Source organism: Papio anubis, chromosome 4, assembly GCF_008728515.1.
Source record: "Papio anubis isolate 15944 chromosome 4, Panubis1.0, whole genome shotgun sequence".
NCBI lineage: Eukaryota > Metazoa > Chordata > Mammalia > Primates > Cercopithecidae > Papio > Papio anubis.
The window spans coordinates 9,280,615-9,304,811 of record NC_044979.1 but is presented as its reverse complement, the minus strand read 5'-3'; the positions used below and the strand labels follow the sequence as shown (position 1 = coordinate 9,304,811).

At 47.2% G+C, this 24,197-nt stretch overlaps 1 protein-coding gene and 1 pseudogene across 1 annotated transcript in view; both read right to left on the bottom strand.

The window, feature by feature from the left end:
- Positions 1–21,195, bottom strand: part of LOC108585201 (protein ZNF767-like) — a 50,145-nt gene extending 28,950 nt beyond the window's left edge. The window contains 2 exon segments of the mRNA XM_031665044.1: positions 13,798–14,022; positions 21,082–21,195. Of these exon segments, the coding sequence (XP_031520904.1) occupies positions 13,798–13,832 (35 nt within the window). The 5' untranslated portion in view covers positions 13,833–14,022; positions 21,082–21,195.
- On the bottom strand, positions 20,200–23,606 carry LOC116274439 (annotated as a pseudogene).
- Positions 23,607–24,197: the final 591 nt, after the last annotated feature.

Genomic DNA, 24,197 nt, shown 5'->3' with positions numbered 1-24,197 from the left:
TCCACCAGTGTCTTTTACCTTGCTTCTTGAGGCAGGAGAATCGCTTGAACCCAGGAGGCGGAGGTTGCAGTAAGCCAAGATCTTGCCATTGCACTCCAGCCAGGGCAACAAGAGCAAAACTCTGTCCCCGACGCAAAAACAAAAAACAAACAAAAAAAACCTTTCTCTTACTACAACTTCCTCAAACATAGTTTACTATGACATCTGTATTCCCATTGCCCATGCTCATTCCCTAAATAAGTTACATTGCTTTTCAGAGGGCTTCTCTCTGCCTGTTATTTAGATTGATACCACCTTTTACTGGTTTCTTTGCTTTCTCTGTCTGACTTCCCACTCCTCACTGGTGTTTCCTGAACTTATCTTCCAAATTAACTACTTGTTCTTACATTTTAGTTTCAGAGTCTCTTTCTAAGAAATCTAAACTAAGACAACAGATTAAAGGAGAAAAATCACGTCATTCAAATAGATGAAGAAAAACATCCAATCAAATCCAACACACCTTCATGATTTAAAAAAAATTCTTGGCAAGCGAGGACAAATATTCTACCTCCTTAATATGCTACTAGCTGCCTACCTAAAATATAAAAAGAAATATTATTAAATGGTGGGGTGGTGAAAGCTTTGAATTGAAAACTGAAAGACAAAAATGTTCTTAAATAAAAGGGAAATGGAAACTGAATTGAGGAGCAAAAGACTCTAAAAAAATCACCAAATATGTTTTTTAAATGAATCAACTAAGACATTCCAGAAATGAAAAAAAGTATCAACATCTTTTTATTTACTTTAACCTGAAATATAACTTACATAAGGTACAGAAATCTTTAACGTACAGCTCAATTAATTTGTATACATACACACAAATGTACCCACCTCCTAAATCAAGATATAGAAGATTGAAAGGAATGTTGCTATGAACAAGAATCTTGCACGTACATAGACACTCTTTAATCTCTGTATCTAGGAATACAATTGCCGAGGAAGTGGGTGTTTCTATTTTTGACTTTAGCCAATAAGGTCGGACGGTTTTCTAAAGTGGATAGAGCAAATGACACTACCACTAGCAGGGGATGAGAGTTACTATGGCTCTACATACCATCACTGAGTAACATCAGTCTCTTTCATTTAAACCATCCTAGCAACAATTCTAGTGATAGTTCACTGTGGTTTAACTTGCACCTTTCTTTCCTTTTTGTTTTGAGATGGAGTTTTGCTCTTATTGCCCAGGCTGGAGTGCAGTGGCGTAATCTCGGCTCACCACAACCTCCGCTTCTTGGGTTCAAACAATGCTCCTACCTCAGCCTCCTGAGTGGCTGGGATTACAGGCATGCGCCACCAAGCCTAGCTAATTTTGTATTTTTAGTAGAGACAGGGTTTCTCCATGTTGGTCAGGCTGGTCTTGAACTCCCGACCTCAGGTGATCCAGCCTCCTCGGCCTCCCAAAGTGCTGGGATTACAGGCATGAGCCACCACGCCCAGCCTAATTTGCACCTTTCTAGACTCATGAGGTTTGAGCATCTTTTCTTGGGCTTATTGGTCACTTGGATGTCCTCTTCTGTGAAGTGACTGCTCAAGTTTCTTCTTCATTTTTTATCTTCATTAAGATAACTATTTGTTAACTGTCTTGTGCAATACTTTATGTATTTTGGGAATAAACCCTTCATCAGTTATGTGCAACAGATACCTTCTCCTGCCATGTGGGTTTTTATTCTCTTGTGTTTATTGGCTCTCATGAATGTTAGCTGATTTCCCTGCAAGCTTTTTATCTGTTCAGCAAACGGTATACAGAATTTACTACGTGCCAGTCCTGTTTTATGTGCTTTACCCAGCTTAACTCATTCAATCTACACAACAATCCATGAAATATACACTTTTTTTTTTTTTTTTTTGAGACAGAATCTATCTGTCGCCCAGGCTGGAGTGCAGCAGCGCGATCTCAACTCACTGCAACCTCCGCCTTCCCGTTTCAAGCGATTCTCCTGCCTCAGCCTCCTGAGTAGCTGAGATTACAGGTGCCCGCCACCACGCCCAGTTAATTTTGTATTTTTAGTAGAGATGGGGCTTCACCACATTGGCCAGGCTGGTCTCCAACTCCTGACCTGGTGATCTGCCCACCTCAGCCACCCAAAGTGCTGGGATTACAGGTGTGAGCCACCGCGCCCGGCCATTGCTTAGCCCTTCTTGTATCCGCCTTTGTGCAAGGCTGTCTCCTTCCTGATTCCTCATCACGGGTGGGGCCTAAGACTTCCGCCTGGAAATGCCCATTCATCATTGTACTACTGACATCTGGGCCTCCAGCATCCAACGATATCCAGGGTCTTCTGCGACTTTCTGGACTTTGTTCTTGTTGCCCAGGCTGAAGTACAATGGCATGATCTTGGCTCACCGCAACCTCTGCCTCGTGGGTTCAAGCAATTCTCCTGCCTCAGCCTCCCGAGTAGCTGGGATTACAGGCAAGAGTCACCACGCCCGGCTAATTTTGTATTTTTAGTAGTGATGGGGTTTCTCCATGTTGGTCAGGCTGGTCTCAAACTCCCAACCTCAGGTGATCCGCTCACCAGGCTGCTGCCCAGGCCCTGCCAGTGGGGAGTTCTGTGCTCTTGCAGGCTCATCAATCCTCCTCATCTTCCTTGGCAGTCCACCCTACTGCAGAAAAGGGAAAGCCAGAGGATTTTAACGTTATCATAGAAATCACTGCGGAAGTCAGTGTTTCCTGAGGTTGTCGGGCCAGGAGCGGAGAGGAGTGGCTGGCTGCTGGCTGCCTTCTGAGAAGGTGCCCAGGGCTACAAGGCAAAGGCCTGTGGGTAAAGGAGAAAATTCCAGTAGGAAAGAAAGGCAGTTTGAAGAAGAGACAGTTTACCAGCTCCTGTGACAAAAGCCTTAGCAGGGCCTTAGCACAGCTGAGGAGGTGAAAAGGAGCTAACCCAAGTATTACTCCAAGTGTTCCTTCTAGAAGGGACAGGGCTCTGCCTGCCATCAGAAAGGTCACGTGGGAGGCTGGACACAGTGGCTCATGTCTCTCATCCCAGCACTTTGGGAGGCCAAGGCAGGAGGATCGCTTGAGGCCAGGAGTTTAAGACCAGCCTGGGAAAAATAGTGAGACTTCACCTCCACAAAAAAATAAAAAATATTAGCTGGGTATGATGGTACACACCTGCGGTCCCACCTACTTGGGAGGGTGAAGTGAGCTATAATTGTTTCACTGCACTCCAGCCTGGATGACAGGAAAATACCCTGTCACTTAAAGACAAAAATGAGTCAAGTGGGGTTGTTCTCTAGCAACATATTTTAGTCCTTGGAACTATGTTAATGTTGGCCCTCTTAAGGCTTTTGGGGATTCCGAATTCTACTCAGCTACCGACTTCTCACTATTTCTTGGAGTCGCTCCTTCTCTATCATTCTCCATTAAATTAATTGAAGAAGTGAAAGTTGGAAGAATCACCTTCTGTCCTAGATTGTAGTTGTGTTGGAATACTGGACTAGGAGAGCCAGGCCCAACTCTGTCATTAAGTGTGTTAGAACAGACACCTCTGTCACACAAAGTTTCTCTTGAACGTGCCCACCATAAGAGGTAATGGAGGTTGACTCTCAAGGCCATTCTAGCAGCCACTGGCAGTGCTTTTCCAGGGTACTGCCCGCAACCAAGGACCCAAGGCAGGGAAGATACAGGCACGGGGGTATTTGAGGAGGGGGAACTGCCTCTTGTTATGCACAAGGTCAATGAATTTTCACTGAGGTAGGCCTGACAGCTCCTAGGAGCTTCCATTATGAAGTAGCAACGCATAGGTAACTGGTCATCTGGGTGTGACTGCACGAGTCAAAGACATTAACTGACCCCCACAACAGCAGGAGGGGGTATAGCTCAGGGTTAGAGCACTGGACTGCAGACCAAGAGGCCCCCAGTTCAATTCCAGATACCCCCTCCGCATTTTTAATTTTGACATTTTTACATAGGTGCCCACATTTTAACTTCTTCCTTATTAGACACTAGGGTAAACATTTCTTTCTTTTTTTTTTTTTCCTGAAACCAGCAAATGGTGAGGCTAGAATGTGGTGTTTCTTAACCCCAGGTATAAACTAGAATCACTTGAAGAGTCCGTAAAAGTGCCATTTCCCAGGCCCCACCCCAGATCAATTAAATCAGAACATCTAGAGTGGGGCCCAGGCATGGTGAAAGCTTCTCAGGGGGATCTAGACTGTAGCAAAGGGCAAGACCCCACTTTAGCAGAGCTTCCAAGAAGTCTCCTTAGCCCAAGACTGCATTGTTCCCACTCTGCCTCTTCTTAGGTGAACCCCAAATATCTAGAGAAGGGTCTCAGTTAATTAGGGTTAATCAGTTAATTTTTCCAAGGCTGCGGGTGAACATCTGTGACACCGCCTCAGGAGAGTACTGACAACCTGTGCCCAAGGTGGTTGGGGCACAGCTTGGTTTTATACATTTTAGGGACACATGAGCTATCAATCAATATGTGTAAGATGTACACTCGTTCCGTCCGGAAAGGTGGGACAATGCCAGGCAAAGGTGGAACAACTGGAAGCTGGGAGGGGGTTTCCAGGTCATAGGTAGAGAAGAGACAAAAGGTTGCATTCTTTTGCATTTCTGATAAGCCTCTCTAAAAGAGGCAGTCTGATACAGATTTATCTCATAAGCAGAGAGGTGACTTTGAATAAAACGGGAGGCAGGTTTACCCTAAGCAGTTCCCAGCTGGACTTTTCCCTTTAGCTGAGTGATCTGGGGGCCCCAAGATTGATTTTCATTTCACACTTATGTGGACAGCACTTAAAACTGGACCAGAACAGCATCTTTCAGGAACAAAGGCTCTTTCAGCATTTCCTAGTTGTCTTAATTTTACCCCTTCTGGATCCAGTCATTCTGCCTGGGATGGGGTGGCTTGGTCTTCTATTTACAAAACAAACCACCAAGATCTATCGCTCAATGAGTAAGCCCTTAGAAGGCCAAGACAGTTTGCAGAGGATTAAATGTCAACATGTTGAAGTATAAGTAAAGTTCTACATTGTGTTCAGATGTTCCAACTATCAGAGGCAATTTTATGTTATAGTTAAGCTTTAAAAGCAAACTTCTGCAGAAGGGATCACTGAATTATACCAACCATCTCAAAAACTAGAGGATGTCATGGCATCCTATGCATTAGAGAACAAACAGCTTTTTTGACACAAATCTCAACATTCATGCAGGTTCAGCTATACAGCATAGAATTCAGAAGCACCAATTCAAGATTTTTAGTATCCCTTATACTAATCATGTTTTCTGAACCTTTTAAAAAAGTACCTAAAATACATTTAATAATTCTTCAGATTTATGTACACAACAGTAGTTTATATTTTAGATAGATTAAAAACATGTTCCTGTAATAAAACTATCTGAAAGTAAGAAAGTCTTACTATCTTTACATTGAATGGCTGGAAAACACAACAGAGAAGCAGGCACTGAAGAGAGAGCCTGGCCAAGCGTAGTGTCACTTGAGGCTCTGTCTAATTTGATCATTTAGCAAATGGTGCTTTGCTATACTCCCCTGAGTTGAAAATATTCTGTATCCTGTGACTCTCCTTATTAGTGTAAGATGTAGTGGCCTGAAAAACAGAGCTTCTTTTATTTTCAATGATGTGCTTCATAATTTCCTATTCATTGAAGTAGATTCCTTTTGTTAACAAGATACGTGAACTTTTTATGTACTACTTTTTCCGCCCCCCTAAAAAGTGGCATTGGTAACTCAAAGGATAAATGCTAGAGGGGATGGATACCCCATTCCCCATGGTGAGCTTATTTCACATTGTAAGTCTGTTTCACAACAGTTCGTACACCCCTTAAATATATATGCCCACTAGATACCCACAAAATCTTAAGGATTTTAAGAAGCAGCTTTTGCTGTTCCAGTTTTACAAACACTTAAGAGCTTTGGCCTAGAACTTGGGTACTTGCCCCTTTCGCGTCCCTGCCATCCAATGCCTTCTGTTAGTGTAAATGGTCTCTCAAGGCAGTCTCCTTCCTGTATCCCCATTACTGTTTCAGCTCCTCCACCCAAGCCCGCCAGCCCTCCAGTTACTCTGTAAACAGTCTCCTTCCTCCTTAGCCTTTCCCTGCAAGTCTGCCTTTTTATCCATCCTTGTACACCTGAAGGCTGGCTTTCCCCTGAAGCCATCCCTCCCCTTCAACCTCTGGAATAGACAGGGTGGGGTCACCTTCTCAGTTTCATTCTCCACACTGCCCCCCAAACCCCAGCTCCTCCACCATCCCTCCCTGCTTCTCCTCTCTCAAAGCTATCTCCTTCCACCACTCTCTCCTCTCACCATTCATGTCTTCTCTGATATACAGGACTCCACAAACAGGATATTTTTAGAACCAGGCTAATAATCTTATTTTCCTCACCTCCCTCTCCTTCTGCCCTCAGGAATGTCAAACACCATGGCAATGTGCTTCTAATGCTAAGGCCTCCCGAGATTTCCATCCTGCTGCCTCTATGAATGTTCACAAACTCCACTCACTGCTGCTCTCAACGGGTGTGGTGAGGCATAGATTCAGAGTTTTCCAGTACTATCTTCTACTCTGCTTCTTGGTTATCAGCTGGGCACATGGCTTCCCAGAAGGAAATCTGCATTTCCCAGACCCTCTTGGAGCTATAAGGCCACAGGCATAAGACTGGTCAATGGGATGCAGGTGAAAGTGATGGGTGTCCCTACAGCAAAGACTTGTCTTTTCCATCTCCTGCTGCCTGGGAGGTCGATGAGATGCTGATGTGGCTGATGGCATATGCTGGGATGAAAGCCAAGCCAGACAGACAGTCAGAAAGGAGAACTTGGGTTCTTGACCCTATGAAAAGTCATGCCTGGACCACCTAGCTGTGGACTTTTACGTGGTAGCTTTTAAGCTTCTGGTTTGTTTGCTTCTTTCCATTTTACTTTAATCCTTTGTTATTTTGGTTGTTCAGCATTCATAGCCAAACTTGATCATCACTTATTCTCTTTCAAGATCTTAGAATCAGAAAACTCCTTCAATGACACCTCTTCTGATGTTTACATGCCCTTACTGTTATAGAAAATGGTTAATTATTCTCATTTTGACCTTAATCTTGTCTACCTCTCTCTTCCCATGACCCCAGAGACACCTTGGGGTTCAGCTATCTGCCTGCCTATTATGAACCCCATGTTTGGCCTCTCAGTCATGATTCAAGCTCCTTTGAGGGCTTGGCCTGTGGTCTGTCTACCTCCCTCATGAGCCCTTCTGCTTCCGCGGATACACTCGCCATTGGCCTTTCCCATCTTTGCTCTGGGGGAGCCAGTCTTTGCTGGAGTAAATTGTACAGCCAGACAAATGGTCCCACTGCAAATCTATGCCAGTCTGACCTCAACCAGTGCCTCTCTCCTAATGAGCAATGATTCCATTCCTTTCTAATTCACCTCTTCTCCGTTTCCCACCATGCCTGGTTCACACTTTGCCCTTCTTCCCAAGTAATGATTCCCACCCTACCTCCTTGATTCTCTTTGGATGACCTGTTTTCTACCTGACTGAGAAGACCAAGGTATAGACTCCCCTCAGCATCCTCTGCTTTTCTCTGCACCTTCACCTTCTCCTCATCCCCTCCAGGGTAGGAGACAAAGCCTGGTTTTAACCAATTCCCTGCCAATGGATATTTAGATGGTCTCCAGTGTTTGCTGTGAGGAATTTAAAAACCGCTGTCCATGAATCTCCACATATATGTGTCTTCATGCAATTATAGGAATATTTTTGAAGGATAAAGTCCTACAAGTGGTACACTATAGACAATCATTTTTTTTTTCCCTAACTTTATTTTAGGTTCGGGGTACATGTGCAGGTTTGTCACATAGGTAAACTCATGTCACGGAGGTTTGGTGTACAGATTATTTCGTCAGTCATGTACTATCCATAGGTATTTTTCCTGATCTTTTCTCCTTTCACCCTCAAGTAAGTGCAAGTGTGTAGTGTCCCCTTCTGTGTCCATGTGTTCTCATCATTTAGCTTCCACTTGTGAGAACATGCAGTATTTGGTTTTCTGTTCTTGTGTTAGTTTGCAAAGGACAATGCCCTGCAGCTCCATCCATGTTGCTCCAAAGGACATGATATCATTCTTTTTTATGGCTGCATAGTATTCCATGGTGGACATGTGCCACATTTTTAAAAGACTATTATTTTTTGAGTTTTTTTTTTTTAATTTGCTTTTCACTTGACAAATTAACACGAACAGTATTCTATGTGAAATACAAGTCTCCAGACACAGCCACTGGGCAGGGAAAGGTGGTGTCACCTAGTTACAGTTCTGTCCCCAGCCTAGCACACCTCACATGATGCACAACAATTGCTACTAAGAGAATTATCTGGATGACTTGAAGGGTCTCTCCATTTATAAAGGTCAATGAGGCCACCAGGGTGTCCTTAGCCAGGTGCACACAGAAGTGATGATGGAGAAACAAGTATTAGTGACAGGAGGGCGCCAGAGTTCAGAGAAACAGAACTGGCCTGGACATCCCAACCGGCAGAGCTTGGTCTTGCTCTTGGTGTGTCAACACATGAAAAATGGTGTTAATTACACTATCCTCCTATGACCGGGGGTATGGCTCAGGGGTAGAGCATCTGACTACAGATCAAGAGGTTCCTGGTTCAAATCTAGGTGCCCCGTACCCTGTTTTACTTTTAATCACCAAAGTTGGTCCTGGGTCATAAGCTCCACCCAATCCACCCACTTGGGGGAAAAATGACACAGCCTATCTAATCCCTGACCCATAGCATCTCTGAAGTGCAGACTCAACAGTCCTCAAATGATTTTACGGACTTTAAAGTTTATAAGGCACAGACCCCTGCCTCCTCCAGCCCTCTGGGTACCACTCCAGCACTTTGGCAGAGTTCTCCAGAATCTCCCCAGGCACATCCGTGTGATCCCCAAGAGAAGGCTGGGCCATGTCTCTAAGTCCTGCTGTATTCTCCACAGCACCCAGCTTCCACTGTGGCACAGGAGTACCTGAACCAGCCACAGTCTCATGCCTACCTTCGATGGGCATGAGAAATCGATTGAGCTTAGATTTTTGAGCTTAGAGTGCTGCACCCTGGACTTTAGCTCTATGCCCTCAGGTTCTGGATTTCCCATCTGGGGCTGCTGCAGACTCACACCCTGGCCTAACCAGACCAAGGACTAGGGAAGAGCAGGATTCTGGGAGGCTCTGTGAGACTATGGGCAGGGAGCGAGATGATGGAGGAAGTCAGCTGGGACTTCCCAGAGGACTGACCTGATCCCATCAGCCTCTTCTCTCTCCTCCATGCAGACAGATAAAGATCATGGGCTCCAGCAAGGAAAAGTAGGCTGGAGTCAGATTCCAAAATCAGTAAATAAAAATAAGAATAGGTAAAGGGTACCCTGATTGGAAACTTTTGGTCTGTCCTCTAAGGCTCATCTCATTATTATGTGATGAAAACCTTGCAGTCTGTAGTCTTTTGCATGGGAGCAGCACACCACAGGTAGTAACTGTGGTCTCTCGAGCCACCTCTGATGCTGGTAGCTAAACAAAGCAAGATGCAGGATGTGGTCTTTTCTGGGATATTCTGATGTTACCCAAATTACTGGATTCAGAAGCTTCACAGATGCAGTAGAGCCACCAATAATCCCAAATTATGTGGATATTTCCCACTTCCCCATGTAGTTTCCAGGCAAATGGCTGAAGGGCCTAATATGGGAAATCGGGCAGAAGGATTCACTGTCCATGACTGGGTATTTTGGCAGTCCTTTTCTCAAGCTTGGCTTCCCCATCAAGGGAGGCAGGTTCTTTGAGCAGATTCAGACCTGGGGAATGGGTCAGAGGTAAGGAACCTCCATTGTGCCGGCTATGGTGGTAGCTCAGACCTACACGTCCAGGGGACCATGATGGGCTCCCCATTCTCAGGCCTAAAATCCTCACCACTGATGAGTCACAGCCAAGACCTGTATGGCACAGACCACAGAATAACACCCAAACTTCACTTTGGGTATCACACTGCTTGGACTCTGACACCCCAGGATCCTCCCAGCCCCACTGAAATCAGGGGCTCCCTTTCTGCTATCATCCCTCCCACCAGCATCTCTGTCCACAGAGAACAACCACCAGAATTCTTTTTACGAATGTAGAAGCTCCACACATCTACGTATTTTCCAAGCCAGGGTAAGTTGCATGTGATAAATCCCCTCTAACTTACCTACCACTTGAATCCTATGGATTCTTTCTGCATTATAGCAAGAAATCCCTAGTATCTCAAATGCATTTAGAATTGGCCTCCTGTGAATCCAGGCTTAGGTCCACCAACGGAGCAAACAATTTTATCCCAGCTGCTCCAGCTATGGTATCTTACATAGAATTTTAATTGGGTATACTCCTAATAAAAAATTCAGACTCATTTAAAATTAGTCTCTCTACTTTATGAAATACTCCAATAATCTGTATCCACACATGGTCTTGAAGTTTTTGCTGACAGACATTAACCAGTTGGAAATGATTTTGGTATCTGAGTCTTCACCTCCCAGCAACTGGTGCCCAGGCTCAACTGAGACCTTACTCTCACTGTAGGTCAAGGAACAATGGGCAGTGGGGAAACCCATCTCTTGCAGTGAAAACCCTTCCGTCTGGGCTGGTCGGCTTTCAGGCAGGAAGAACGGGCAGGCTTGGAGATTAGGTAGAGTTGGTGATTTGGGATAAATCAAGTTTTCCAAATGCTCCCATAAATCCATCTTAGAATTCCTGAAGTTCCACCCTCTTAATCGCTGACCTATTTTCAGCTGGGAGACTGGGGGAAGCTGCAGATTCCATGGACATCAAAGTTTGGCACCCACAGGGATCAGCCCTGGCTCTCATTTTCAGCTAGTTGAGTTATTTAGTGGCAGGAGATCAGAGTTTTGTTATACAGTCAGAAAAAGGCCTGTGTTTCAACCCACGTAGGACAGATCATATAGGGCAGCACGTGAGCTATTTGCTTTCTTTGAACTGGTAGGACCAGCCATCTTGCCCAGAGGCCACTTATAATCTGGGAACTAGAAATTGGTCCTGATGGAACTGCAGGCAAAAGTTACTCAACTTTTCTACAGTCTGACGTGAGCTTCTGGATTCTATCCCCCCAAACTACTTAGATTGTCACTACCTTCAAGTTTAATGATGCCAGATTCCAAATCCACATTCCCTTCACGTTTCTGTAATCACTTGTTACACATCCTTAGTACAGGCAAGGGTACTTTAATTAAAGAAGACGTCATCTAACGTTACTGTAGACACAGGGGGCAATCGCTCACAGGATGGCAAGAAGCTCATGTACCTCAGAGAAGCCTGCAGAGCCAGGCTCATCAAACAGGCAGGACCGGCTGGGCACAGTGGCTCACGCCTGTAATCCCAGCACCTTGAGAGGCTGATGAGGGCAGATCACGAGGTCAGGTGTTTGAGACCAGCCTGGCCAAGATGGCGTAACCCCGTCTCTACTAAAAATACAAAAATTAGCTGGGTATGGTGGTGGGTGTCTGTAGTCCCAACTACTTGGGAGGCTGAGGCACAAGCATCACTTGAACCCCAGAAGCGGAGGTTGCAGTGAGCCAAGATCGTGCCACTGCACTGCATCCTGGGCAAGAGAGAGAGACTCTGTCTCAAAACAAACAAACAAAAACAAATCAGGCAGGACCTCAGCCCACCCTGGCCTGGAAGCCGTCACTGCCACCACAACAGATACTGGCTACAGCCTCTGGCCCTACTGCCATTGCCAGAGCTCTGCCATCTCCAGAATGAATTCCAAATTCACCCTGCCTCTATGTAGGATTTATTCAACATTCATAGTCTTATTTAGGGGAATACAGTTGGCCAAACTGAAGCCATTACCAAGTGTGCTGGTTAGTTTTATGTGTCAGCAGGGCACAGTGGCTCATGCCTGTAATTCCAGCAGTTTGGTAGGCCGAGGCATGTGGATCACTTGAGCTCAGAAGTCTGAGACCAGCCTGGAAAACATGGCGAAACCCTATCTCTACAAAAATTACAAAAATTAGCTGGGCATGGTGGTGCACACCTGTGGTCCCAACTACTCAGGAGGCTGTGAACCCAGGAGATGGAGACTGCAGTGAGTGGAGATCACTGCACTCTAGCTTGGATGACAGAGGGAGACCCTGTCTGTCTCAAAAAAACATTTTTTTTTTTACTTAAATGTGTCAACTTGGCTAGGCCATGGTGGCCAGATGTTTGTCCATACCAATCTGGATGTTGCTGTGGAATTATGTTTTAGATGTGATGAACATTCAATCTACAGACTTTGAGTACAGCAGATTACCCTCCAAAATGTGGGTGGGCATCATCTGATCAGATGAAAACCTAATGAGGAAATGTCTGCTGTCCCCCAAGAAAGGAATTTTGTCTCCCCGCTATCTTCAGGCTGGAGCTGCAATCTCAACTCTTCCCTGCTTCTCCAGATTGCTGCCATGCCCTGCAGACATCAGACTTGCCAGCCCCCACAATGGCATGATCCAATTCCTTAAAATCTCTGACACACACACACACACACACACAGCCCCTATTGGTTCTGTTTTCTCTGAGGAACCCTCATTTACACACCAACATTCAGGGAGAGGACATATCTGACCTTGTTTTTTCCTTAACCAGAGACAGGATCCTGTCTTCCACCAAGACTTACACAATTGTGAATTCCCCAAATGAAGAGGCTTGGGATGTGCAAGAAAAAAAGAGTTCTCCCCAGACCTGGCACTGACTTAGCCTTCAAGAAATTGGGTTTCTCTAGAGCTTCCGGTGTCAGGGGAGGCTTTCTAGTGAAGACCTGACCTGCTTCCTATCTCTCCTGCTTTGTAGAATGAATCCATGTGCTGAAGAAAAGCTAAGAGTAGAACATTCTATTGTGATCAGTGAGTGAAAAGATACTGGGAGAAAAGCTGAGTGTTAGGAGAGAAGCTGAGGCAGGGCTTGCATGTCTGGCTAGACTTGCTGGCTCCTTGCTTCTAGCACTCCATTATCCTGTTTCTCTTCACTTGATACACTGTTTCCTTTCAACCCCCACATCCTCTCCACCTGTTTGTTTGAGCACCAATAAATAGCGTAGGCTCCCAGAGCTCTGGGCTTTCCCAGCCTCCACACTAGTGATGGCCCCCTAGTCCCACTTTCTCTCTCAAATTGTCTTTTTCTCATTCCTTTGACTCCGCCAGACTTTGTTGCCCCCATGACCTGGTATTGGGTCTGATCACCCCAAAAGAAAATAGGGAGGGGGCACCTGGATTTGAACCAGGGACCTCTTGATCTGCAGTCAAATGCTGTACCGCTGAGCTATACCCCCATTTAATTGCCTGTCTCCAGTAAGAACTATAAACCTGTATGGCCACACCCTGACTGTCACCGTCATGAGATGTGTACTTGCTTTGTCACGATACACCCCCTTCCTACTCCACACCTGCTTGCCAGCTCTACTTAACAACCAGCACCCCTCCTCCTCCAGTGTCTGACTGAAGACAGGGACATTAAAATCACTGAGGTTTGTAGCCAGGACATCCTTCAAACTTGCCGAGAAGGGCAGGACTCAAAGAACTGGTTTCTCAACAGACCCTTTAAAGGTGAGGCTGGGCTGGGCAGAGCTGGGTAAAAACAAAAGTTCTTGAGCCCCACTGGAGGACTCCTAAGCCAGACTCTCTGGGAAAGGACCTAGGGACCATGTGTGCTTCTAACCAACTCCCTGCAGCATTCTGACTCATGGTTTGGAGCTACTGGTTTAATGTGCTCCCTTACATGATACAGATCTAGAAAAAATGATCATGCCCAAACAAAACATACCTGATTAATGACCAAGTCATGACAAGAATCCACATTCATGATAAAGGGCCTCTTTGCACTCAACACTCTGAGGCAGGAGTTGAACTGCCTTTTCCTTTACTCTTCTTTCCTCTTATCCTCCATTCGCTGAATCCCACGATGTGTCAGATAAAAGTTAGTAACCAGAAGACAGGATCCAATCCATGGAAAAGTGGTGAAGTGGGGAATCGGAGAAATCTGTGGTCACTGGGAAATGACACAGGACAGAGTGATTGAAAACATGTGGGCAGAGTGAAAGGAAGGGCCAATAAGTGACACCGTCTTGAACCAGGGACTACTTGATATGCAGCCAGATGCTCTGCCCCCAAAATGTGCCCCCCTATCTGTTTAGACCTTCCTGATTGACACTGTTTCACCTATGTTCCCAGGCCCAAGGATCTAATATACACTGTAATTTCTCATCATTTTCAGTGAACCACTGGCAACTGACTTCATTCAGACAGACCTCTATCTGGCTGTGAACTTACCCTGTCCTTCCCCATGGACCTATCAGAGGACTTCTAGAAATCTTCCCTGCCTAGAATCCTGCAGCCTCCTCCTCAGTCCCTGTGTGGGGCAACAATTTGGAGAATTGCTGTTTAGAGCTGGAAGCTTCCTCTCTCCTTCTCTCCTACTTCAGTTTTATCTTCTCTAACCTACTTCCCATACTCTCTCCACTTCACTTCACCCTCTGCACAGTGGGGTTACTTTGGGCCTTGTCCTACATTTTTTCGACTGTCTTCTCTTCTTCCCTCTCCTCACTTATTAGTCCTTGCCTTTAAAAGGGAGACACTTTAGCAGAGGGGACCCAGTCCATGTTGGCCCCAAACCATTAGCTCAGCACAACTAGCAGAGCCAGGACCAGGCACGAAATCTATTTGAGCCCTGAAGCTCAGGCCTCCAGTATCCTGAATTAGGACAAGGATCTCTCCCCCATCAGGTTGGCAGAAATGTAATTATAGAAACTGGGCAAAGACGTAAGGAAACAGGGTCTTCATAGCTGCTGCTGGGAGCACCCGGTGGCACTGGGGTACGCCTGGGGACAGCAATATGGCAACAGCAGAGACGATATCAAGCAAGCCTATGATATGGTGAGGCCATTGCTGGGTCTGTTTCCTGAAGTAGCATCTCCACAGGGCACAAAGAGGCCCAAGAATGATCACTACAGTATCGCTTGTGAGCGTGAAAAATCAAAAAAAGCTTAAGCGCCAATCAGTGGAGGAATGGAAAATAAGTTACAATATAGTTGCTTCTGGAATATTAAGCATCTGTTAAAAGGAATGAACTTGATCTACATGTATCATGGATACGTCTGAAATAAGAATAATGAGTGATAAATATAACATCTATGTAACGTTTCAAAACACAAAAATCCATATATTGTTCACAACTACCAACGCACACAGTAGACATTTTAAAATCTGGATAGAGGGCGAGCGCGGTGGCTCACGCCTCTAATCCAGCACTTTGGGAGGCCGAGGCGGGTGGATTACGAGGTTAGGAGATCAAGACCATCCTGGCTAACACGGTGAAACCCTGTCACTACTAAAAATACAAGAAATTAGCCAGGTGTGGTGGCATGCGCCTGTAGTCTCAGCTACTCCAAAGGCTGAGGCAGGAGGATCGCTTGAACTTGAGAGGCAGAGGTTGCAGTGAGCCAAGATTGTACCATTGCACACCAGCCTCAGCAACAAAGCGAGACTCTGGCTCAAAAAAAAAAAAAAAAAAAAGTGGATAGAAAGGATAAACATAGACAATTCAGGACAAGTGGCTGCCCTAGGGAGGCCTAGGGGACCTAAATGGTATGAAAAATCCATTATTTCACAAACACACATTACACACATACACACACACACACGTTTTAAATTACAAAGCATGGCATACATCCAGCAAGCAGTTATTGAATTCCTACTCTATGCTGGGCAATATTCCAGGTGCCTAGAATGAATATACAAAGAAAACAGTTAAAAAGTTTTTGTACTTTTGAAACTGACATTCTAATGAGGGAGACCTGACATAAGATAAATGTATAAATAGGAAACATATATATTACACGATGCTGTCTGACACGGAAGACCCAAAGCAGGAAAGGAGGCCCGGAGTCCTGGGTGGGGAGGGGCTGCAGTACCGATGACAGGAAAGGCCTGAAGGTGGCATTTGCCTGAGGAGCACTCCCAGCAGAGGGCACTGCGAAGGCCCTGGCACAGGGCGGAAGGGACAGCAACAGGGATGGTGCAGCTGGGCAGAGAGTGAGAGAGAAGTGGAGGAGGTGAGCCGATGGTGCGGGTCAGACGGAAAGCCAGGACTGGGTCTAAAAGGGATCACTCTGCTGGGCTGAGATGAGACTCGGGGATCACGGCAGGGGCAGAAGGGCTGGTGACAACCTCAGCAAGAGACAATAAGCCTGGGTGTCAGAGTGGAGGGGACGAGGTGTGGACAGACTCTGGGCAAACCTGGCAGGGAGGGCCAGTAGGGTTTCTGGTGGAGTGGATGGGGATGTGGAGGAGGAGGTCAGAGAGGACTTCTCGGGTTTTGACTGCAAATGGAAGGATGGAGCTGCCATTTACTGGGATGGGAGAATGTGGGAGGAGCAGGCTATTCAGAGAAGACAGGAGCTCAGCTCTGGGAATGTTTAGGGGGAGATCTATGAGACACTCAGGTAGAGATGCAGGCCAAGCAGCTAGATGTGTGGAATTTGGGGCAAAAATCCAGGTTCGAGGCACACATTCCTAGATGGTACGTGTGGCCCCAAGACCCTGGGAGACAATGGGAGTGAGGAAATGCAAGGAGTAGAGAGGGAGTGTGAGAACCAAGGGCGCTCTGGGGCTGAAAGGCTCCACGGGGCCACAGGAACCAGGGAAGAAAGAGCAGCGAAGGTGGGTGGCAGGTGCAAGGAAAGTGAGCAACATGGCAAGTGTTACGAACAGGCCAAGTAAGAAGACAGACCGTTCAGCACCACGGAGGGCCCTGGTAACCGAGGTTGGAGAGGTTTTGGTGGAAGGGGTAAAAGAGTGGGAGGGAAGGGGCAGGAGACAGCAAGCGCAGATGTCCCCGAGGTCAAGGCAGGATTGCTTGTGTTGCCCTTGAGAAGGTGGCATGGAATGGGATGCAGAGCCAGGTGGAAGGGGGGCTTTGGCTGGAGAGTCGACAGTTTAGCAGTCACAGGAGTGAAGGCAGAGAAGGGGGCACAGGTGCAGGCAGACGGCATGGGGAGGGCTGTGCAAGTGAGTGCTGTATTTCTCTTTAATGAAAACAAAGGGGGTTAAAATATTAAACCATTCACAGCTGTGGGCCATACAGAAACAGATGAGGTAAATTTGGCCCTCAGCCACAGTTGGCGGCCCCTGGGCTAGGGAAACACAGTGTGACCGCGTGGCAGAGCACCCACTGAAGTCACTGGTCGTGGATGTCATGTGACACCAGCAGCCGGCTTACCTGGTTCTCTACAGCCACATGCAGCTGTTTGGCTGCAGGTGCAGAATACCAATGGATTTCATCAGGTGGATACAATGAACAAAACAGGGGCAAGGACACTGAGGCTGTGCGCAAGGGGGGACCACAATGGTGGGCATGGAGGGAAATGAGGGGTGAGGCCAGTGAAAAGGCAGCAGGGTCGATGGCTTGCAGGTCTTGAAAGACTGGAAACTGCTGGAATCAGGACACAAGACAGGGAACTGAAGGGACGGCAGGAAGCGGCCGGGGAGTGGTGTGCTGGAGATGGAGATGGTGGGTGTGGTGCAGTCACTGTTATGACAGTCATGGATGGCCGTGGGATGGGTGGAGGGGGCACAGGACCATCCACAAGGAGGCTGCCATGGCCAAGAGTAAGGGCAGGGAGTGACAAGAGAGGGAAGGTCTGCAGAAACAGCAAAAAAGACAAGGCCTAAGACCCAAAGGCAGGGTCTCTAGAGAGGGAGTGAGGCTGGGAGAGACGCTATCATGAGAGGTCAGGACCCTGTCCCTGGTGGGCCTGGGCTCAGAGGCAGGCAGGGAAGAGAATGACAAGCACTCAGAGGGCTGCAGTCCCCTGGAGCTCAGTCCAAGCAGGGAACACTCAAGACCTGGCAGGTCTGCTGAGCCCTGAGTCCCATAGGCTGGGTGGAGGGATGTGCAGGAGGTGAGGTCTCATAAGGGGATGGGCCAGGCCAAATGTGGCGAGGGATGAGCTGTGATTCCCAGCTCCTTGGATAAACGGGACAGGGATAAAGGCCACACAGGATCCCTGCCGACAGGCTCAAGGTGGACAATGGAGTTTGTCTCCTCATCTTGTCTACTGGTTGGTAGAGGCCATGGATGCTGCTGAACATCATATTATGTAGCCAAAGAGTGTTACGGGGTCTTCCCAGCAACCAGCATATTTCCAGGCCCCTCTTTATTCTCATTTAATGATGCTGTGGAAGTGAGGGAAGCCTCCACACACGGTGTAAATACAACGAAACCCACCCACCCAGAACCTCCTACCCAGGCTAGGAAGCTGGACGTGCATGGGCTGTAACCCTCTTTTCCAGCCCAATAGTATGTGTTCTCAGCCGTCTTTCTGTCCTCTAGCATTCAGCACTGTCCTTGACACCTAGAAGATTCTCAAAATGCACCGGTGGAACTAAACTGTTGTTGCGGGAAGTCAGGGACCACAAACAGAGGGACCAGCTGAAGCCACGGCAGAAGAACATAAATTGTGAAGATTTCATGGACATTTATTAGTTCCCCAAATTAATACTTTTATAATTTCTTACGCCTGTCTTTACTGCAATCTCTGAACATAAATTGTGAAGATTTCATGGATACTTATCACTTCCCCAATCAATACCCTTGTGATTTCCTATGCCTGTCTTTACTTTAATCTCTTAATCCCCTCATCTTCGTAAGCTGAGGAGGATGTACGTCACCTCAGGACCGTGTGATGATTGTGTTAACTGCACAAATTGCTTGTAGAGCATGTGTGTTTGAACAATATGAAACCTGGGCACCTTGAAAAAGGAACAGGATAACAACAATGTCCAGGGAACAAGGGAGATTGGACTCTGACTGCCGGTGAGCCAGACGGAACACAGCCATATTTCTCTTCTTTCAAAAGCAAATAGAACTATCGCTGAATTCTTTTTCTCAGCAAGGAACATCCCTGAGAAAGAGAATGCACCCTGAGGGTAGGTCTATAAACGGCCCCCTTGGAGGCTGCCGTCTTTCATGGTCCAAAAGCCCAAGCCGCAAGTGCTCCCAGGCTTATTAGGACGAGGAAATTCCCGCCTAAGAAATTTTGGTCAGACAGGTTGTCTGCTCTCAAACCCTATCTCCTGATAAGATGTTATCAATGACAATGTGTGCCGAAACTTCATTAGCAATTTTAATTTTGCCCCATCCTGTGGTCCTGTGATCTCGCCCTGCCTCCACTTGCTTTGTGATAGTTTATTACCTTATGAAGCATGTGATCTCTGTGGCCCACACACTATTCATGCACTCCCTCCCCTTTTGAAAATTGCTAATAAAAACTTGCTGGTTTTATGGCTCAGGGAGCATCACGGAATCTGTCGACATGTGATGTCTTCCCCGGACATCCAGCTTTAAAATTTCTCTCTTTTGTACTCTTTTCCTTTATTTCTCAGACCAGTCAAGACACTTATGGAAATAGAAAAGAACCCACATTAACTATCAGGGGTAGGTTCCCCCGAAAAACCATGAATGTCCTGATGATGACTGGCAAGCGGCCAGCTCGGAACATGCTTCTGCCCTTAGGAAAGTGCAAATCTGACTGACATGAGATGATGAACATGGGGGATGCATTTAATTTCACACAAGTGGAGCACAGGAGGGCCTCTGCGGAACACCACCTTTTTAAGTGTCAGATGAAAGCGAAAACCAAGGCAGGTGGGACGGTCAAGGGCGGGTCTTCTGGAGGAATCAGGGGTCGAGCCTTGCAGAGATGTGGTCTCCATGGTCAAATGACCCAGCAGGTCTTCACTTTAGGAATTTGGTTTTTCTCCTGTGTCCACCTGTCCTTCCCTTAACTTTCAAAGGTGCTGACTGGCTCCAGGGAAATCTGAGACACTGATATCTGGTAACCAGATTCACCTTAAATAAATGTGTGCTTCTAATCATACCGAACCATAAGGCTGACCAAGGGGTGTATGTTCTACAACTGCTACTGGCTTAAATTAAGGTTGAGGTCAGACACGGTGGCTTATATCTGCAATTACAGCACTTTGGGTGGCCGAGGTGGGCAGATGACCTAACGTCAGGAGTTCAAGACCTGCCTGGCCAACATTGGGGGTGAAACCCTGTCTCTACAAAAATACAAAAATTAGCTGGGCATGATGGCGGGTACCCATAATCCCAGTTACTCAGGAAGCTGAGGCAGAAGAAATGCCTGAATCCAGGAGGTGGAGGTTGCAGTGAGCTGAGATCGTGCCACTGCACACCAGCCTGGGAGACAGAGCAGGATTCCCTCTCAAAAATAAATAATAAATAAATAAATTAGACATTGGTTCTCAGAAGCAAGGCCGACTCTTTGCAAAGCTTTGAATTAATCTTGTTTTCAATACACAGTTGCCCCTTGAACAACATGGGTTTGAACTATGCAGGCACACTTATAAATTAATTTTCTTCTGCCTCTGCCATGCCTGGGACAGCAAGACCAACCCCTCCTCTTCCTCCAGTCTACTCAATCTGAAGATGACACTGAGGAGGATGACCTTTATGATGCTCCACTTCCATTTAATGAGTAGTAAATATTTTTTCTTTTCCTTATGATTTTCCTAATAACATTTTTTCTCTAGCTTACTGTAAGTATACAATACACAATACAAGAGCATACATAGTATGTGCTATTCCCTGTTCATAGTATCAAGACTTCTGTTCAATAGGAGACTATCCAGTAGTTAACTTTTTGGAGAGTAAAAAGTTAGATGTAGATTTTCGGCTGCTTGGGATTGGGGGCTGGCGCCCCTGGCCCCTGCGTTATTCAAGGGTCCACTATGCTCCTGCCTTCCCTCTCAGTGTCCTCCTCTCCCTCCCCTCATCCTGTGCCCGGCCTCTGTCTCTTCCTAAAAGATTAGGTTTTCCACCTGTTTCCCTGATAGAAAGTATTCATTTCTGGAGCATTAGCTGAATAAGTTAGAGATTAAAACTCAACTATAAAAAACTCAGACATAAAACCTGTAAGTTTCCTGTTTCTCCTCGGCTCTCTCTGGAAAGATCACACCCTTCCTGGCCTTTCCGTCTCTGTTTCCCGCACATCACCTGGGGCCTCCCTGGCCTTCTCCCAGCCCTTACCTGGACTCGGGTCCACAGGAACATCTGAAATCTTGGGGCCAGGGCGGCGCCAGTGGCAGGGCTCCTTCCCTTGTTCAATCTGGGAGAGGAGCTCAGGCTTGGAGATGGCGTAGTCTGAGGAAAGACAGAAGGTCAGTTTTTGTCACGTTCCAGTCAGAGCTGGGGACAGTCAGCCCAGAAAACCAACAATGGTCTAGAAATGAAATCTCTTGATTGTCATAGAGCAGGAGCTTTCAACCACAGGCAATTTTGCTCCCTGGGGACATTTGGCAAAGTCTGGAGACAATTCTGGTTGTCGTGCTCAGGGCTGGGGGAGAGGTGACTGGCATCTGGAGAGTAGAGGCCAGGGTTGCTGCCGAACATCCTACGATGCAGAGGATGGCCCCCAACACATAGAATCACCTGGTCCCAAATGTCAACAGTGCCGGGGTGAAGAAACTGCCGCAGAACGTGCATATTAAACAGCAGTGCACTTGTGCTGACGAAACAACCTCACGTCTGCACTTGCTCCTGTCCTTTCTAACAGGCCTTGCTGCCCTTGGCTCCAGGGTCACAAAGAGGAAATCAGAAGAGGAAATCAGCCCAGGAAAAAACACAGTCCAGGCCCTTCCTGGGCAGGATCAAACAAGGAGAGCAGAGAGTAGTAGCCCAAAAAATGAGGGAAGAGTAGTTTTGAGGCGTGAAGAAAATGTCTGCTGCAAGCAGCACCGTCTGCCCATGTTCTCCACTGACCTCCAGGCATGTCGCCGTAAGGGCCATGCATGTCTGTAGGAGAAGGCTGAATTAGAAAAAGAGTCTTTCTCTAATGTGAGTCGATTACACACAGGCTCTGAGAGCAGGAGGGGTCTTCCCTGCTCCAAGTCAGCACCAACAGAAAGGTCCACATCCCAGGCCTGTGTAGGAGGGAAGCCACCACCTCTCCCAGCCTGGTGTTCTGGGACCCTGCACACAGGGCGAAGGGAGCTTTTAACTCCATCACCCAGGGCTCATCTTTCACAGGAGGCAACAACTTTCAAGGTCAACGTTTCTGGTGATTCACATATCACTGTCATGAAAACAACCACGTAGAGAGGGAAGTACAGGGACTTCCAAAATCCCATAATGAGTGTCAGGCCTTACCCAGGGAGACCAGAGTCTCACAGTTGCCCCTCACCACGTGCTTATAGAGCTCCTTCTGCCAGTCCTCCAGCTTGCCCCACTCCTGCTCAGAGAACTACACAGCCACATCATCAAAGGCCACGGCACCTGAAACCACAAGGGTCACACTCGCTCACCCACATGCTCAGTCTCGGCCCCGTGGCCTCCCCGACCCCAGGGTGCCCCAGGGCACCCCTGGGCTACCTTGGGGGACTCCCCCTTGCTGACTGGGGGCAGCCGCAGGATGCGGAAGTTCCTGGTGCACAGCAGGTTCTCCACATTCTCCAGTTGCCTCTGCAGCAGCCCGTACTCCTGTAGCAGAGTTCCCAGCATGGCCCATGTGTCCTCCAGCTGGTTCCTGAACTCCTCGGCTGTCTTCTCACAGTTGCCAGCTTCTTCTTGGCCATGCCTGTTTGACCTTCTAGGGAGAGCAGGCAAGCAACCTGCCATTCAGTCTTCCTCTCCATTGCGTGCATGTTGGTTGCCATTGTCCACGCAGAAATCTTTCAAAACCAAAAGAGAAACTGGCATCATTCATTCCATCCATTGTCTTCACTGAGCCCCTCTCTCCCTAGGCACGGGGGAGCTGGGCTGGGAGCCCATATGTGTGGACAAGTGGGGCTATCCTGTACCACATGCCAGACCTCAGGCTGGCAATCACCTGTTTGGGTATCTTAGATCTATGTCTGGGTAGATGCCTTTACTCCAGGCCTCTGCAGCACAATGCAGACCCTTATCATGGCACTTCCCACCCTACAATTTCCTACCCACACCTACACTGTGGTCTCTCTGAACATGGTATTACATCTTTTCACACCACAGTCCTTGACACATGCCAGGCACTTGGTGCAGTCTTGCTATGTAAAAGTGACTTATCATTGCTAGGGCATTTTAGTGGAGAAATGGTAAACCACACATTTACTACAGCCCAGCCTGGACCTCCCGTCATGATTACACAGGAACTGTCTACAGATGATGACACAGCAAAAAAACCAGCTGGTTCACTGAAACGGCACAAACAAGAGTATGGCTCAATTTCTTTTTTTTTAAAACAAAAAGCATCTTATGTCCCTGTTGGGGTCCACGTGTTTCCTAAACAAAGGAATGAACACACAAGACAACACAGGACAAGACATATATGGCGGCCGCGCTCAGAGCCTCCGCCTCACTTTATTTATACTCCATAAACCCCACGTCAGCAGAAAGAACACAATGCAAAACAAACTTTCTTTACCCAGATGTAACCTTCTGCTTAGTTCCTTGTCTCTATGCTCTTTCTTATTTGTCAGTCTTCTTGGCGCCTACGGGAGTTCATTAAAAGTTCAATTGGAGATACTGTCCTTGAGCCCTATCTATTCTCAGCATACTGTTTTCAAGGGCCCCTGCATGTCCCCTTTTAATGAACATAAAAATCAGGCCGGGGGCCGGGCACGGTGGCTCAAGCCTGTAATCCCAGGACTTTGGGAGGCCGAGACGGGCGGATCACGAGGTCAGGAGATCGAGACCATCCTGGCTAACACGGTGAAACCCCGTCTCTACTAAAAAATACAAAAAAAACCTAGCCGGGTGAAGTGGCGGGTGCCTCTAGTCCCAGCTACTTGGGAGGCTGAGGCAGGAGAATGGTGTAAACCTGGGAGGCAGAGCTTGCAGTGAGCTGAGATCCGGCCACTGCACTCCAGCCTGGGCGACAGAGCGAGACTCCGTCTCGAAAAAAAAAAAAAAAATCAGGCCGGGCACCGTGGCTCATGCCTGTAATCCCAGCACTTTGGAGGGCTGAGGCGGGCGGATCATGAGGTCAGGAATTCGAGACCAGCCTGGCCAACATGGTGAAACCCCATCTCTACTAAAGATACAAAAAATTAGCTGGGCGTGGTGGCACATGCCTGTAATCCCAGCTACTCGGGAGGCTGGGACAGGAAAATTGCTTGATCTCATGAGGCAGAGGTTGCAGTAGGCCAAGATCATGCCACTATGCTCCA